At 41.2% G+C, this 15,730-nt stretch overlaps 1 protein-coding gene across 16 annotated transcripts in view; it reads right to left on the bottom strand.

Moving 5' to 3' along the window:
- TENM4 (teneurin transmembrane protein 4) overlaps positions 1-15,730 on the bottom strand; it is a 1,512,248-nt gene that overhangs the window by 74,266 nt on the left and 1,422,252 nt on the right. For all 16 annotated transcript variants that reach the window (XM_032442260.1, XM_032442267.1, XM_032442273.1 and 13 more), the window contains 2 exons: positions 7,128-7,247; positions 1,455-1,716 (listed from right to left, as the gene is read on the bottom strand). In XM_032442260.1, the coding sequence (XP_032298151.1) occupies positions 1,455-1,716; positions 7,128-7,247 (382 nt within the window). The remainder of the gene's footprint in view (positions 1-1,454; positions 1,717-7,127; positions 7,248-15,730) is intronic.

Genomic DNA, 15,730 nt, shown 5'->3' with positions numbered 1-15,730 from the left:
AATTATTTGGTATGTGGGTAAAGTATTATTCACCATGTGTTATGGGATTCATCTTACACAAACACTGGAACCTTAAATTGAGTCGAATCCTCTAAGTTGTTCTTCCAAATCTCACCATTGGCAGCAAGCAGAGGTGGGCTCTTCTGAAGGAGGGTCTTGCCCTGGTAACTTAGGAGTGGGATTCAATTTCAGTTTAAGGCATCTAAATCCATTTGACATACAAGTGTGTGTATAAGAGACAGGCAACTAAGCACTGATTACAGCAGAGATCTAACCAATATTGTCAGTGGGAACCAGATATTTTCAAGATGGTCATAGTAATTGATCTGTAGGCTCTGATGACAGTATTGATTAGATTTCTGTCAGGCTTAATGGGAGTGTGGACATCTAGCACACATCTAGATGACTGCAGGTGAACACCTGATTTAGATGCCTTCATCTCAAAACGAATGTCACTTAATTTGATTCCATAACTACAGGTGTCCAGAGCCACTCAGGATGTCCAAGTTATCTGTGACACTCACATGGTTTAGCAGATCTAATGCAGGACACTCATAGGGGAATCACTGTGGATTGGCAGCTGGAGATAATGCATGAAATCTGCAGCATGTTTCAAATGGCACTACATATTTATAGTCAGGAATTTGTATTGAACCATTGCTTATGATCTACATTCCTGGCTGCTTTCACAGTCAATAGACAGATGCATCCTTATTGAAGAGGAGTTTTAAAATGTCTGAGTTCAATAGATATAATTAACACAATCTAACAAGTATCCCACCAAATAATCAGTGAGGTTGAGTGAATTCATGATTGTACTTTCACTGAATCAGATATTTGCTTCGAAGGTGCACTGAACATTGCTTTTCAGAGTTCTTGTTGGACTGAGAAAAAGATGTGAAAATCAAACCAAGAATTTGCAATTTGATGGACAATGCAAGACATGGGACTTATGTAGTAATTAAGCTGGGAGAAACTCGGAGACTCTAATTGGAAATAAGTGTGAGAAAGGTTCACAGGATTTGGTCCAGAGGGAAAGGTAATGAGATGACTAGCTTCATTTATTCAGTACCTGGTTCAGTACCTGGTGTTCCTACAATTAGGAGACGTGAAGTGACTTCTTTCCTCATTAACGCTACTGAAACCTCAGTGGAGTCAAGCAGGAAGCACACAGTTTGTTGCTATGCTTGTTATTATTTCTACCTTGGCAGGCTACTGTTTGTCACTAAAAGCAATACCCAGGATACACCGAATACTGGCATCTAGGACCCAAGGAATAACATGAATAACAGAGGAAAACTTGAATTCTGCTAACCCATACATTTCAACACAGCAAGTATTTTACAGAGGAAGGTTCATTCAGTTAAAAACCCAACTTTTCACTCAGCAAAAGTGCTCACAGTAGGCAAAAGAAATTGAGAAAAGAACTAGATGATGTTCTCTCAAGCTCATACCTGGATTTCGGGAACGATAGGACCTTTCTCCGAGCAGGAACTTGCAAAAGCCGTCAGTGGAGATGGTGAGACCACAGGGTTGGGTCGAGCAAAGTTACTGAGGTCACAGCTCGGGATCTCGTTCTCTTCGTGTCTCATGACGATGGTCTCCATGACAAAGAAACGATCCCACGGCAACCACAGCGTGTGCTCTTGGGTGATGAAGGGAGCCCGCTCAAAGTGCAGGATAATGGAGATCCCACCAATGGTAACGAGATCAAAGCTGTTGGAAGAGATGGAATGCAAAGTTAGCATAAGCAACATCCTGCAAGTAAACATGTTTGAAGGAAAAAAACAATCGTCCTTCTTGGCCACAGAAACACCATCATCTATATTCTACAAATACAGAATTTACAGCTTGAAGAAGCTTTTGTTGGGTAAGAGCAAATGGCAGAGGCAAGACAACTAACTTGGCTACTTTGTGTGTTGTTCCCTTGTGAATAAAAACATCCCTATCCCTTTTTTTTCAGACAAATGTTTATCTTTGTTATCGGTTTTCTAGAGTTATTTGACCATATATACTAATTTGCCTTTTTCTTGGAGTATTTGTCAGCTATAGTCGCAGATTGGATTCATTTGCACAATGAAATAAACTACTTGGAAAGAAGTTTCTCTGACATGCCAGCATATAAACTGTCTTGGCATCCAGTGCTGACCTGACTAATACCTAATGCAACCCAGGGAACATGTGGAACCCAGTCATGGACTGCGCTGTACTAGGCACAAGGAAGAAACAGAGACCAGAAAGCTGTCCCCGTGCCCAGTACTCAGCACTCATACACATATCCTTTTTGACTCTTAATCGTTTAAGGCAGAGTAGATAAGCCAGTGCCTGTGGTCCAATTACAGTCTGCAACTTCATCCTCTGCTACCCCCAGCTAAGTGGTTTTCTGTTTGAGTTAGTGCTGGAGAGCATTATGTTGGGTGAGCAGACAGCCCGCCAGAACTGTCTGAAAGGATGTTATCTCAGCAAGGGAAATATTCTTCCCCTTGATGTAAAGATGGTAGGATGGAGTTTTTGAGTTGTTTTCTGTTTCCTTTGTGCTATATTTAAAATTCATGCCCTGTCAGAGGGCGATTTAGTGGAGCACCACAGGATATATCTATTATGTGTGTACTCAAACAAGAGGAAGAGGAAGTACTCAAACTGAGAAAAGAAAGGATGTCAGCATGATTTGAAGACCTTCTGGTTTTGCTTCTTTGGTTGTTTTTTATTGTTGTTTATTCTCCTCAGTTATGTAATTCAGGCACAGAAGGTTTTCTAGTTTTCTCTTCCCTCCTTCCTACTTGAGGTGCTTGGTGCTGTTGTCTGATGGTCTACAAGTTCAGGGAGGGCTCCCCAGCTTCAGTGGAGCTGCTCAAGTGCTTCAGAGCTGTGTGCTGATGCACTTTTTTGTGCATAAGAAGCAGGTCCATAAGCACTCTGACAGCCCAAATCCAGCACCTCGTAATTACAAGGAGTTAAAGTAGGTGAAAAAAGTCCCAAAAATTATGATTTTTAATTAATCATCAAGCTTTTGGGTCTGCTGCAAAAACCCCAGAGTAGCAATAAAGGGTGCGTTGTCCATTTTTTTCCTGATAGACAATAGATTGAGGTGCCACTTAGTAAACACGGATATGAAAAGACAAAGTTATTCAGGAAAGTATATTAAATTGAGTCCATAGGAGGGAGTGGAAAGCTTTTTGGAAACCTGAAGACATGTTTATTCTACCACTCAAGTGGGGACATCCGCTTCCCAGCCTGACAGAGCTTGGATTGTAGAGCCTAACGAGAAACTTGCAGCTCCTTGCCAGCAAAGCTGTGCAGTATTTCTACTTTGATGAAAGCGTTTTTAACAGTCAGTTAGCATCTGGCAAGCCCTTCAGCTATGAGGGTGAAACTCTTGCTGGGTGAATCTGGGCACTAAAAGGGGCAAAGGGAGGGAAGAAACAAACATTACAAATGGTGCCCACGCTTTTATGCAAGTGGGAAAGTGTTTTTATTTGGAAACACCTCCATTTTGCTTCTTTGTGAGTGATTCTTGGCTCTAACCAAGCCTTGGTCAGGGATGGTAACTCTGGTAAAGGGAAACAGCCTTGCCTCCTTGCATCCGTGAAACAGCATTCAGAAGGTGAAGTGCTGCCTCCATGTTAGCTCCAGCAGCTGTGAAAACACGGAGATGCAGAGAACGCAGGACTGTTTCTCGTGAGCTGTTCTTCCCAGAGTCACCGGGTGCAGCTCTGAAGTTCCCCTGATGGACTGAACAAGATCTATAGCTAAAACCAAACAGAAAAACCTAAACTGAAAACACCCTCGTCCTGGCTTCCCTTACTGAAATTAAATTTACCAGGAAATAAAGCTGTCTTGGGATCAAAAGAATGAGATGCTTTTGATTCTGGTTTTGTTCCTGATCTCTGATGTCTTTTTTTCATCACTCTAAAAAAACTCTTATTGTACAGTCATATTGTTCCATTTTCCTTAAAAGGCTCTGGAGAGGAAGGATAAAGGCTGAAATTCTCTATTTGCCTCCAAAACAGGCTCACAAAAAATCCCAACCCCAAAGCACAGAAAACTGTAGCTCTTTCTCATCTCTGCTCTGGAAGGCCTATGCGCTTGGACGTTCTATGAGAGCCACAAACAGAGTTGCTGAACGTGACATTGGCAAAGTCAATTGACAAAGTCGCATATGTTTGGTGGCCCTGCTAGGCAGGGGTGTTGGAACTACATGATCCTTGAGGCCCCTTCCAACCCGGGTCATTCTGTGATTCTGATTCTGTGAAAGTCATGCTGAAATCTTCCCTGTCATTTTATTAGCTCCATGCCAACAACCATGTGATTCGTAGACTTTACAAGCTATAAATTTGATCAAATTTAAGGTTCTATTTGAAAGTATGGCTTATAATCCAGTGCTGAAACTTTGTTCTCACAGTCTGCATTACAGAGGAATCATGAATACAACAGAGTGGTTTGGAGATGGCATTTTATCTTCATGCCTTGTTATCTGAAAAACGTCAGAGTCACAATAATTAGTCTAAAAACACATGTAAGCCTTGAAGTTATCAGAGAGCTGAGCTAGGAGGAGCAGAAATGACTTCATGAACAGACTAAGAAATGGGACTGAAGTAGAATCAGATTTTCACTGTTAGAGACCATCTCTGTAATAACCACGTGGTTACAGCTCATGTCACTCGATGCTAAGAGTTTCAGGACTCAGTGACAGGGATGTAAACCAGGAGTGAATGACCTCAAGTTGTGCCAGGGGAGATTTTCTCCAAACAAGAATGACAAACACAGATGGGCTGAATGGTCCTATACCAATGTGCAGTGCCTTGGATTGGCAATGCATGCAGCCTGTTGCTGGAGTTCAGGGGAAAATACATTTTGCTTAAAAACTTCAACTTCTTAAAACACAGTGACTCAATCACGTGAAAACTGCACTGTGGAAAAGCTGATGAGAAGAGAGCTCTATTTAGAAAGCATTCTGAAAGCCATCAAAATACATAATAGAAACAGTAATAGCAATAATTCTCTATTTGATTTTGAAAATGCTTAACAAATAGTATTTAATAAATGATGTTGTAACCAGTAAGGAAGGCAAGTAAATGTTATCTCTGTTTTACAGGCTGGTTGGCTGGCCCAGCAAGGCTCAGAGACACATCTCACACTACCTGCTAAATTGGGAACAAGACTAAGAGTAGAAATAAAGGATGTCTAACACTATGTGCTGTCCTGATAATTTTAGTCTGAATGCTCTCGAGGATTCCAAGGAAAGTTTTAGAAGACCTCGCTATCAAGGAAGCCATTGCATTCAGAATCATAGTTATGTAGAATTGCAGGTGTTGGAAGGGGCCTCTGGAGATCGCCCAGTCCAACCTCTGCTAAAGCAAGTTCCCTGGAGCAGGTTACACAGGAAAGCATCCAGGCAGATTCTGAATATCTTCAGAGAAGGAGACTCCACAGACTCTCAGGGCAGCCTGTTCCAGCCTCTGCCACTCTCAAAGAAATTTCTCCTTGTGTTCATATAGAAGGTGCTGTGTTTCAGTCTGTGCCCAGTGTCCCTTGTTCTGCTGCTGGGCATTGCTGTAAAGAGCCTGGCTCCATTCACTTGACTCCCATCCTTTTATTTATAACACACTGATAATATCCCCAATAAGTCTTCTCCTCTCCAGGCTGAACAGTCTGTTGACCTGCCTATTTACTACCTCCAGAGTACGCAGATGCACTGCTGTGCCTTTCCATCTGAGAAAATATCTCCCTGACAATTTTGGAAGGTATTTTTATGATCCAAGAGATGCAGTTTTGCAGCTGGATGGTTTGTGGAACATTTGTCATATGCACAGGGTTTCTGCAAAAGCAGATTGATCTGAGGGGAAGGTGAAGGAAATGAGCTGGGAAGAGCTGACATCACACTGTCTGAGCTAGGCCACACGCTTGCAGCCACAGACTGAAATCCTGGCTCCGCGATGAGCCCCACCTGATCTCAGACTGCCTGGTCTGTGACATCTGATCCCTGTCTCTTGCCCTGTTATGTTTTCTGACTAGAGATGTGCTTAAAAGCAAGGTCCCCTCTCAAAGTAAAGAGACAGTCCCTTCCTTAACGTCCTCGAAATCTCAGGGAAATACTGCACATAGAAATTGTGTGTTATCCAGGGCAAGGAACCAAGCAGATGGAAAAAGGCTCTGGAAGGTATTACTGCCCACAAACTTTGAAGGCATATATACGTCTGGAGCAGTTTGATGCTGAGAGTGCAGTTTCAATCTCACTCTCACGCAAAGTACGTTCGCCGAGTATGACAGAGATATTCTTAGCATGAATGAGCAAGACCTTTTCCCTTTTGCGTGCCTACGCTACATGAAATACACAGGCACCAGTTCCAAAGGTGTGTTCTGAAGGAGAGCACTGGGTTTTCACTCTTTACCATTGAGACATTACTGTCACATCATCCAAAATGTGGAGCATCAATAAGACAACTTAGTCACAATTACTGTTGGAGTAGGTGCAAAACCCAAAGCAAGAACAAGGCAGCATTCAGCACATGTTGCTTGCACATGTTCCTCACTTTCACCACAATTCTACCAGCTTCTCTTGCCAAGACAAACCTTTAATGAAAGTGGTGGATTGGAGGGTGCTAAAATCTATAAATCCTCTCCCAAGTTCTAGTGGTTAGCAGTCAATACATGGAGCACGTGCAGCTGGAACCCCTTATGTTTCATGTTTATTCTTTAAAGAAAGGGAGCCAATTAGCACTGACAGACAAAAGATAAGATGAAAGACTTTCCCAATTTGCAACGGTTTTGTTTTGGTTGAGTGTGATTGCTCAAATATTAAGCACTTGCCTGTAACACAACTGAAATCTTAATGACTTCTTCCTAATTATTTTAACATGAATTAGTAGGAATAGAACTGCAGGAGACATCTTTTCTTTACATGCATGTGCAGTGCATTTCCTAATTGCTGGTTAATGATTCTAGTCTATATCACAAAGTTAATAGTAATAAAAAATAAGACTAAACAACAAACAACAACAAAACTGCATCAACATCTTCAAAATGCATCAACAACAAGTGTGCCCTTTGAAGTTTTTCTTTAGTGTTGGCTGTATTAAATGCTTAATCATAGCTTGAACACTGCAAATCCTATAAAGATATCCTACCTGCCATCTTGTCTGCTGATCGTGTATCCAAAAAGAGGATTGTTGACAAAACTGATGTTGACTCCAACCAGGGGGGTTCCATCCACTGTCATCACCTGGCCTCGAATCACGCATGCATGTCTGGAGGAAGGAGAGAAATGATAAGGAATGGTCATTCTTTTGACAAGTGGGGGCATTTTTCTCTACTTCTGTGGCTAGGAATTTCTGTCAGTTAGACAACACGTACACTTACTGAGGCTTGGAAGCATAGGGCCAAGCAATCTGCCTTGAAGGTGGCCTGCTGCTCCAGAAAATCTTTCTCAGGAGTTGCATAAGGATATTTGATATCAGAATGGAGGTTCACTTTTGACCTTTCCATGAAAAATACAACTGCTGTAGCATATAACCATGAGCTTCTGTAGGGTTCACAATGTCACACTGGAATTTGCTCTAACCAAGCGCCAGTATCTTGACAATACTGCCCTAACTGAGGGCAAAACAGGTTGTAATCAAAGCAAACAGGATCACAGTAAGTCATGAACAGATACATTTATGGCACAAAAACTCTCGGGAATAAGAAGCACAATAGACTTGATGGCTTGTTTCTTACAGATTCCACAAAGACCCTTCAGTTACCAGTGGTGAAAAACATGACAGATCATTTTCTAGGTTCACAAAGGTTCCTTACAACAATGCTTGAGGAACTGAGAACTCTAACAAGACAGGATTTTCCTTCCTACCTTTTTTCTTTCCAAGTTTGGTAGCTTGCAATATTTTATAGGCTACGTATGTTCCGATTACTCTATGCTCTTTTATCTATATATTGCAAGGATCTTTACAAATATTGATTAATCCTGCACGACAGATATTTTACAAAGAGAGGAAATAAAGCAGAGTGCATTTCGATTGCCCAAGGTCAGTCAGAAAATCTGCAGCAAAGCCAAAGACAGATTTTTCTGTGTTCTCATTCCAAAGTCTGCTTCCAGACCTCTAAGTCATTATCGTGCTGCAACCTGAAGAGCTTCCTGCAGAGACAAAGCATCACGCGTCTATGAGACTGTCTGAGCCCAATTTTTGGTTGAGGGCAACTATTTTTTTCTGAAAAACAATAGCAAATAGTGGTGTCAGTCTGCTAACATGAGCCGGTGAGTGATTTTCCTAACTGCTGTCCTGGTGGAGAGCTGGGATTGAAAGGTAATGTTTCTGCAGGCGCAGGACCAGATCTCAGCGAGAGTAAATCATCCCAAGCTGCACTTGCTATCTACTCACTTGAGCTGAGAAATGCCAGTTTACTTCTTCATTCAGGCAAAGGATGATACCTGCAATGTTTTGTAAAGCTGCTTTCATAAACACTTGAAGGATCAAGTTATTTTCCTTGAGTCCATCTAAAAATCTGATACTGTATAATGCAAGGAGATAACATATAATTTCCATTAAGTAAATGCCGTGTTAGTTGTATTTTCCACAGCACAGCAAACAGACTATTTTTCAGGGAGTCTTAAAACTCCTACTGATGTAAATGGAGAGCTCAAATATTAACAGAAATTCTCGAAGCGTTACCAGAATGTGCCAGCAATGTGAATTGTGCCTTGTTTCCTAGACAGTTTTGGAATAGAACACAGGAAAATGAGATAATAGAAGTGATTTTTCTGTCACTGAGTTTTCTCTGATATAACATCAGTAGGAGTCGTGAAGGAAAAGACTTGAACCCAGCTTGTAGTTAATACTATTCTTTGTATTTCTATTTCCTTTCTCACTGAAGGCTCTAACACAACTTCACGTATTTTTGCAAACCCAGGAAGAACCCTTCCATTTATTGTTCCTTCCATCCAAGAGTTAAAAGCAGGGAAAGGAAAACACACAAAATGTTGCTGGTGACTCTCCTGCTGTCATACATAAAACATGTCCAAGCAGTTCAAACATGCAAGTAATACTGCAAAAGCATTAGCCTATATCCTCAGCTTCTGTTAGTGGGGGTTGTGCTTTATATCAGCCAGCATCTGGTCTATTACATATCACAGATAACTATTTCTTCAGTAACAGCGATCAGCACAGTGTGGACAAGCACTGAACTTTGCAGCTTTAACAAATGAATTTGAACTCCCACCTTCCAGCAAGAGACGGGATTCCCATTCCAGCCAATGCTTCGCAGCACATCTGTGCGCTCACTAAGTAGGATGAGGTTAACATCTCTTCTCAGAGAAGCAGCTGCATCCACCAGTCCTCTAGAGGACTACAACAACAGCTTTACTTACGTGCTATAGGGGAAGATGTTCCCACAAAGGGGATGTCCTTCCCAAACCACAGTGATAAAAAAGAAAGCTGGAGCAATAAGCACAAATCTGAATTCACTTAAAGGCAGGAGGGATGGGAACTGGAAGAAAACCAAAGCATGATTAGATTCTCAACTCTCCTCCTTCCCTAGGTGATAGAATTTGCCCCGCTTGGGAAAAGTAGTGAACACAATGCGTGGGAAGCAGCTGGCTTCTCTAGTGTCAACGTGTCCTTTCTGGAGGCAAGATCGACTACCCACAACGCGCCAAGCCCCCCAGGAACCTGGTTAATGCTAATTTAGTCAGCCATTTCCTTCAGAAGACCTTGGTCTAAATGCAATTACGCTACAAACAAGTTAAGTGGTACTGCTAAGACGCTCAGCTCTGCTAGGTCTCCCGATATATTTACATAAAATTATCTCTCATGTTAATAGAAGAGATTTATTCCATCCGTTTAGGCCTGCCAGTTCAGAGTGCTTTCTACAGTTGAGCAAAATTAAATTTCTTGTAGCTGGAACCTTGGCTTCCCATTGAAATACTAAAAGTTTCTATCTACTGCCTCTGGTTTTCATTTGTCTCATTTTTGTTTGCTTGTTTCTTTCAGTACTTTCATATCAGGCCATACGGATTCTTGTTTTACAATGAACACTACTCCATCTGTTTTTAAATCATACCTTCCCTATTTATTTTAATTTGTCGATAAAAACTTCTCAGAAACCCCAAGACGTTGTCAATTTGCTATTTCAGGTGGTGTACCATACAACTTTATACCACTGCTTTCTGAAGAGCAGGATTGAAGTCCTTCTTTAAAACTTAGAAAAGTTAAGCCTTCCTGGTGAGAGCTGGGACACAGAAGGAAAGTAGACAGAGATGCAATGATACCTTTACATTCCCAATGGTAAGATATGAGGAAAGTTCAATAGGCTGCTTCACTTTTCTACAAAATCTGAGCAGACCTGAAGAGTTTTAGAACAGAAGCCAGAAAAGTAAATCCCCGAAAGCCATTTCACAGATTCTTATTAAAGATTTGTCTTTAATACTGACTCTGACCCAATGTCTCATAACTTAGAGGCTGGCCCTTCCAACACTCCTTATTCATAGATGTTTTCTGCTGACACTGCGCTTGGCACTGTGAAATAGACAAAAATACTGCTTTTGCTGAACATTTTTTCATTGTGGAAAGAAAATTCTACACATTTTATATCTTTTTTTTTCTTTTTCTTTTTTTTTTTTTTTTTTTGCTGGAAGAAATGTATATTCTTTCCTTGACTGAGAATAGGTGCCAAGGGGAAATCTTACCCCAATCAATTTCCGTAGAGCCTCAAAATATTTCCTCCAGAACTCACTGTGCCTTCTTCCTCAATGATGTATGGAGATAGTTATCACGACTTAGCCAGCTTCAGCCAAGTTACTCATAGTAAGGATTTTAATTTGCTGCCATAAATCTTTTCATCTCTTTGATCTTTTCCACCACTTCATATTTACTGGGATAGACGCGTTGAGATGAACCTTCAGTAGAGCACTATGGAGTGAAAATCTAGGAAGTTACTTCTTAGAATGATAGAATCATAGAATAACCATGATTTGGAAGGGACCCACCCAGTTCCAACCCCTGCCTTGGGCTGGTTGGCCCCCAACAAGTTCAGGATGCCCAGGACCCACCCAGCCTGGCCTTGCGCACCTCCAGGGATGGGGCACCCACAGCTCACTGGGCAGTGGTGCCAGGGCCTCAGCACCCTTGCTTGTAACAGCCTTACTGTTGAAATTAGTCAGTCTTAGCTCTATTTCTTTTACAGACCTGTGCAACGCAGGACACATCAGATTGTCTGTATGTGTTCTAGTACTCCACCTGCAAAATCAGTACTGAGGTACATCTCCTTCTGGGGACATGGAAAGGATAATTGTAGCAATCTGCTATTTGCTTGCCTAGGGATTTTAACAGTCTCAAGGTACTTCATCTGTGACATTCTGGGAAATGTTCCCAATAAATATAGATTATTGCAGTTGTTTGTTAGAAACACAATCTGGTGGCTTTAGCTATTGTTACTCTTTTGTTTGATAAGAACACAGGATGCAGCAAAATATACCTTGGCCATGTTGGGTTAAATGCACCTGTCTCATGTCAAACAACTTCAGAGCTGTCTGGTCCTGGACAGACAGAAAAGCTGGTAGGATGCCAGATAAAAGCTAAAGGGCATCAAAATCAAACACATGGCCACACAGAGAATGTCTGAGCTGACAGAAGAGGAAAAGAAGAAAACTGCAGAACATACAGATCTTCAAGTTTATTGCTTGTGGCAGTAACCCTGTCAAAAGCTGTCTGCAATAAGAAGCTGTGTCTGGAAAGAAAGCTCTGCCCACTTGTTCCTTAACTGTACCAAAGCATCTCTTGATAGGCTTTTCTTGGTCTGAACTAATTCCTTTCCAGGTTCTCCAGTTTAGCTGTAGGAAAAGCTTAAATTGACAGCTCCTCTGCTGATCTAGAAGTCTTCTGATTTTGGGAGCTAAGGTTAGAAGAAAGAATAGAAAAGGTCCTGATGAAAGGTATTTTTGTTGTTGTTAGAGAAGAAAGGTATGCTCAAATGAAAAAAAAAAAAAATTAAATTGAGAAGTAGCCATCCAGAAAGACTCCATCATCCCCACGGGTAACACAAGTGTGTTTCTGAAAGGCTATGTCACATGTAGGGCAGTGAGGATTGAAATAATGAATTAGACTCAGCAGAGAACCTTGCCAATAAGGAGAGCACCGGAATGTACCTGTCAGTCTGACATGAGACTGAATGTGTTGATATTCAACCAAGTCCCAACAAGGGATCTGCTAAAGTTGCTCTGGCAGATGTGGTTTGCAGCAGATCTTGTCATTCAACCTTCTGAGAAGCCCGGGAGACCTGGGAGAAAAACACTGTATGATGAAGAGCAAAGTTTAGGAGAGCTCTGACCAGGCTCAGTAAAAGAAAGTCAATGTTACGTCGTTTGCAGCAAGATAGAGGATCTGCTCTGTTTGTTCAACCAGCTCAATGAAGCTCTTTATGAGGTCCTGACACTGAAGGGCTAGGAGATGTTGATGGCTTCTTATGTGCGTAAGGACTTTAATTGTTAACCTTTTTCAAGAGTCCATCAGCACTCTCTGATATTCTACAAAACAAACAGTACAGACAGCTGAACAAAATGCTCCAATGAAAACACATTGCTTAAATTGCCTGAAGAAGGGCAGGAGAAAAAAGCATGTAAGGTTTATATGACCATGGTTAATGAAGGCGGTATTCCAAATACTGGAGGAAAGCACTCATTTAATCAATTTACAGTAACACTTTCAGAAATGGATTTGATCATCTTTGTCTCATTAGATGAAGTTTAATCTGGTAATATCAAAAAACAATGGATCTTCTTCATCTGATTTGTTATGTACCCCTGACTGTGCTTGGTTCCATGACTGCCAGTTTATCCATCTCCTCACTGTGTGCATCTGCCTCTGCTCTGCCTTGTCAATAATTGGCTCCTAGAAATCTGTGGAGCCATGTTAGCTGGCAATACTGGTGACTGACAGTTCTAGACGATCCAAAGGGAAAAGAACATCCCTTCCAGAAAACACAGTTAAATGATCATTGCTCTCAAAACAGCTCCCTAATGGCTCAGTCTCTAAAGGCACAGGTCTTCACGGGTTTGAAAACTTCTCACAGTATTTCAGCCTTATTGCCACACTTGATGTGTGCCTTACTCCTCAAGGGATGGAAAGGGGAAGATGAAGGCAGGGTCTGACTCTCCAGTCAGCCAAGCAATGTGGTCACTGCTGGACAGAAATGACATTTGTGCCATCCAAAATACCTTGGGTCTCTGTGCCTCATTGACCCACTAGTTCTGCATCCCCAGATTTTTTCAGTTGAAGTGTAATGGAAAGGTGGGAGGATAAAAGATGCAGGAAAGATGTCCAGCCAGGAGGAAATGAAGAGGAAAAGGCATTGACACTGGTCTTTGAAATTATTAGACCAGCTCCAACTACAATGTGGAAGTGAAAGTATCTTAGAAAAGTGATTTATAGGAAATACAAGGCCTATAAAGTTGGTCTGTGCTTCACTGCAAAGTTTCAGTGCAAAATCCCTTTATTCACAGCGTGGTTGGCTAAGAAGTGCTTTAAAAGCTGATGATTCTTTCCTTCACTTCAGTACGACCAAAGAAACACAGCCCTGCAAGGAAACAGAACCATGCTCTCATTTTGTTAGACCTGTAAAATCCATGTCAGGTTCAGCAGCTCACGAGATAATTTTTGCACATAATGCTGAATTATGCTCATTTCATATTTTTTTCTAGAGGTGATCCTATAATCATTATTTCTATGAGAGGTAAAGACTTTATAGTGCAATAACTGCCAGAGATGAATAATGTATTTGTGTCAAGTCATCAACAATAAAAAAAAAGTCTGCGGATCTTGCTATTTCTGTGTTATTTTATGGCTGGTATTTATGTTTTAAGCTATGGCCACCTATTCAGCTCTGCAGAAAACACAAAATAAATGCCATTCCTCCCATTGAATTGAAGGCACCGTGAAAGCAAAACTGAACAGGACAGAAGAAATACATTATTGCCACGTTAATAATAAGATGAGCTCTGGTTTTGATGACACGGGGAAAGCTCTTTAACTACACGTAGCCCTTCTGATTGCTTTGTGGTGATCCAAAGGAATTAGGAGGAAAAAAAATATGATACTATAAAATAGAAAAGATTTTATGATTGTGGCTTTAAAACCAATCTAACAAGCAAATGTCACGCTCAAAGGACACACTTTTCCTGACGAATGGAAATGGTTGACAACCTCAGTAGGACTCAGCTGTTCATATCCAACAGCTCCAGGCTGCTGCCCAGCGCTGATCTGGCGTGGCAGAGCATCACCCCAGCAGTGCAAAGCCAATGGGATCAGCTTGCCCTGAGCAGCTTGAGGCAGGAAAACAGATTTTGTGCTGAGGAGGCTGAGGGTGCCCCAGCGGTCCTGTTTGCACATGGATTACCAAACTTGTGCAGAAGCAAGGCAGCAAGGAGCTTGGGGCAGGAAGCTCCAACTTTTTGAAGGATAAATGGGTCTAAGTGCCACGTGAGAATCATTACAGCCACGAGTTTATATTTTCTTTGGAGGAGACATAATGAAATAATCAAATCATTCCATTGAACAGGATGCAATGTTTCTAGTGAAGTTATTAAACTGAACAGAGCTACTGACTCAGCTCAGGGCTATCACGCCAGTCATGTCTATTAAGGAGCAATATAAAACAATGGGTGTATGGGCTGCTTGTTTCCAGGGACTGTATCTTGAATACTGAATAAATATTAATCAAATATCTACGTGCCAGATACAAGAAAATACATCAGCACCTATAGCATTGTTCAGACTCCAAAAGCCAAATGTGCACAACAGCATGTTCATAATTCTGGAGGTACTGAACTCATTAAGTAAGTTTTGCTTTTCTGCTAGGGAATTTTGAAGGCTCGAGCTTTGTTTGCTGCACACCCCAAAAGTTCCCAGGTCCACTGACATTACAAGAGCTTCAAGGTCCCACAGGCTCCAGACACAGGTCATCCATGTTGGTCTCCCAATGTGATGGACATAGGATGGACATGAGACTCCATCTGCATGTCAAAGGCCAGGACGCTCAAATTAAGTGTGCCAGTTGGGTCTGCCCTTATCTCTGCTTCTTCCCTTCACATTTTCCATTTCCAATCTGTTTTGTTGGTTATATACATGGAATGCTATTTTATCCTTCATATAATGCCAGTATTTTTCAAAATATCCTTCCAGTTTTGAGCATTTCTTTCCCCACTGAGAGGAGAAATCAATAGTTTAATGTATACTAACAGAGAAAAGATGAATTCATAATTTATCAAGTATGACTTTTTCTTGTAGAAGTTCCTAGAAAATCCAGTGTAAGAGCGCTTGGTAATGAATACTCAATAATTTCTAGTATTTGTTAAAAATTGAATCTCAGCTTCTCTAATGACTGCACATAGAATTTCCTTTCACTGCCACCTGTGAAAAGGGGAATATAATGGCATTATGATAGTGCTACGTTACGAGAAGAAACATAAAAAAATGGTAGGAACTTTTCTTTCATAGAATCCTGGGGGTAAAAATGCCATAAAATGGAAGTAGGTAGCTGCATACTATGCATTAATTCATTATATGGAAATAATGTCACGTTCAACTCAAAATTACTGCGAGCTGCAATAATGCCATGGTCTATAATTTGAAATGAAAAGAGAAAGGCAAACATTGAAAAGACACACACACACACATATATATACCCTGTATACTCAAAAAAAAAAAAAATTATAAGTTTTAAAAGCATACTTTCCTGCATGCAA

Source organism: Coturnix japonica, chromosome 1 (assembly GCF_001577835.2).
Source record: "Coturnix japonica isolate 7356 chromosome 1, Coturnix japonica 2.1, whole genome shotgun sequence".
Classification (NCBI taxonomy): domain Eukaryota; kingdom Metazoa; phylum Chordata; class Aves; order Galliformes; family Phasianidae; genus Coturnix; species Coturnix japonica.
The sequence above is the reverse complement of the archived record's forward strand: the minus strand, read 5'-3'. Positions and strand labels throughout refer to the sequence as shown.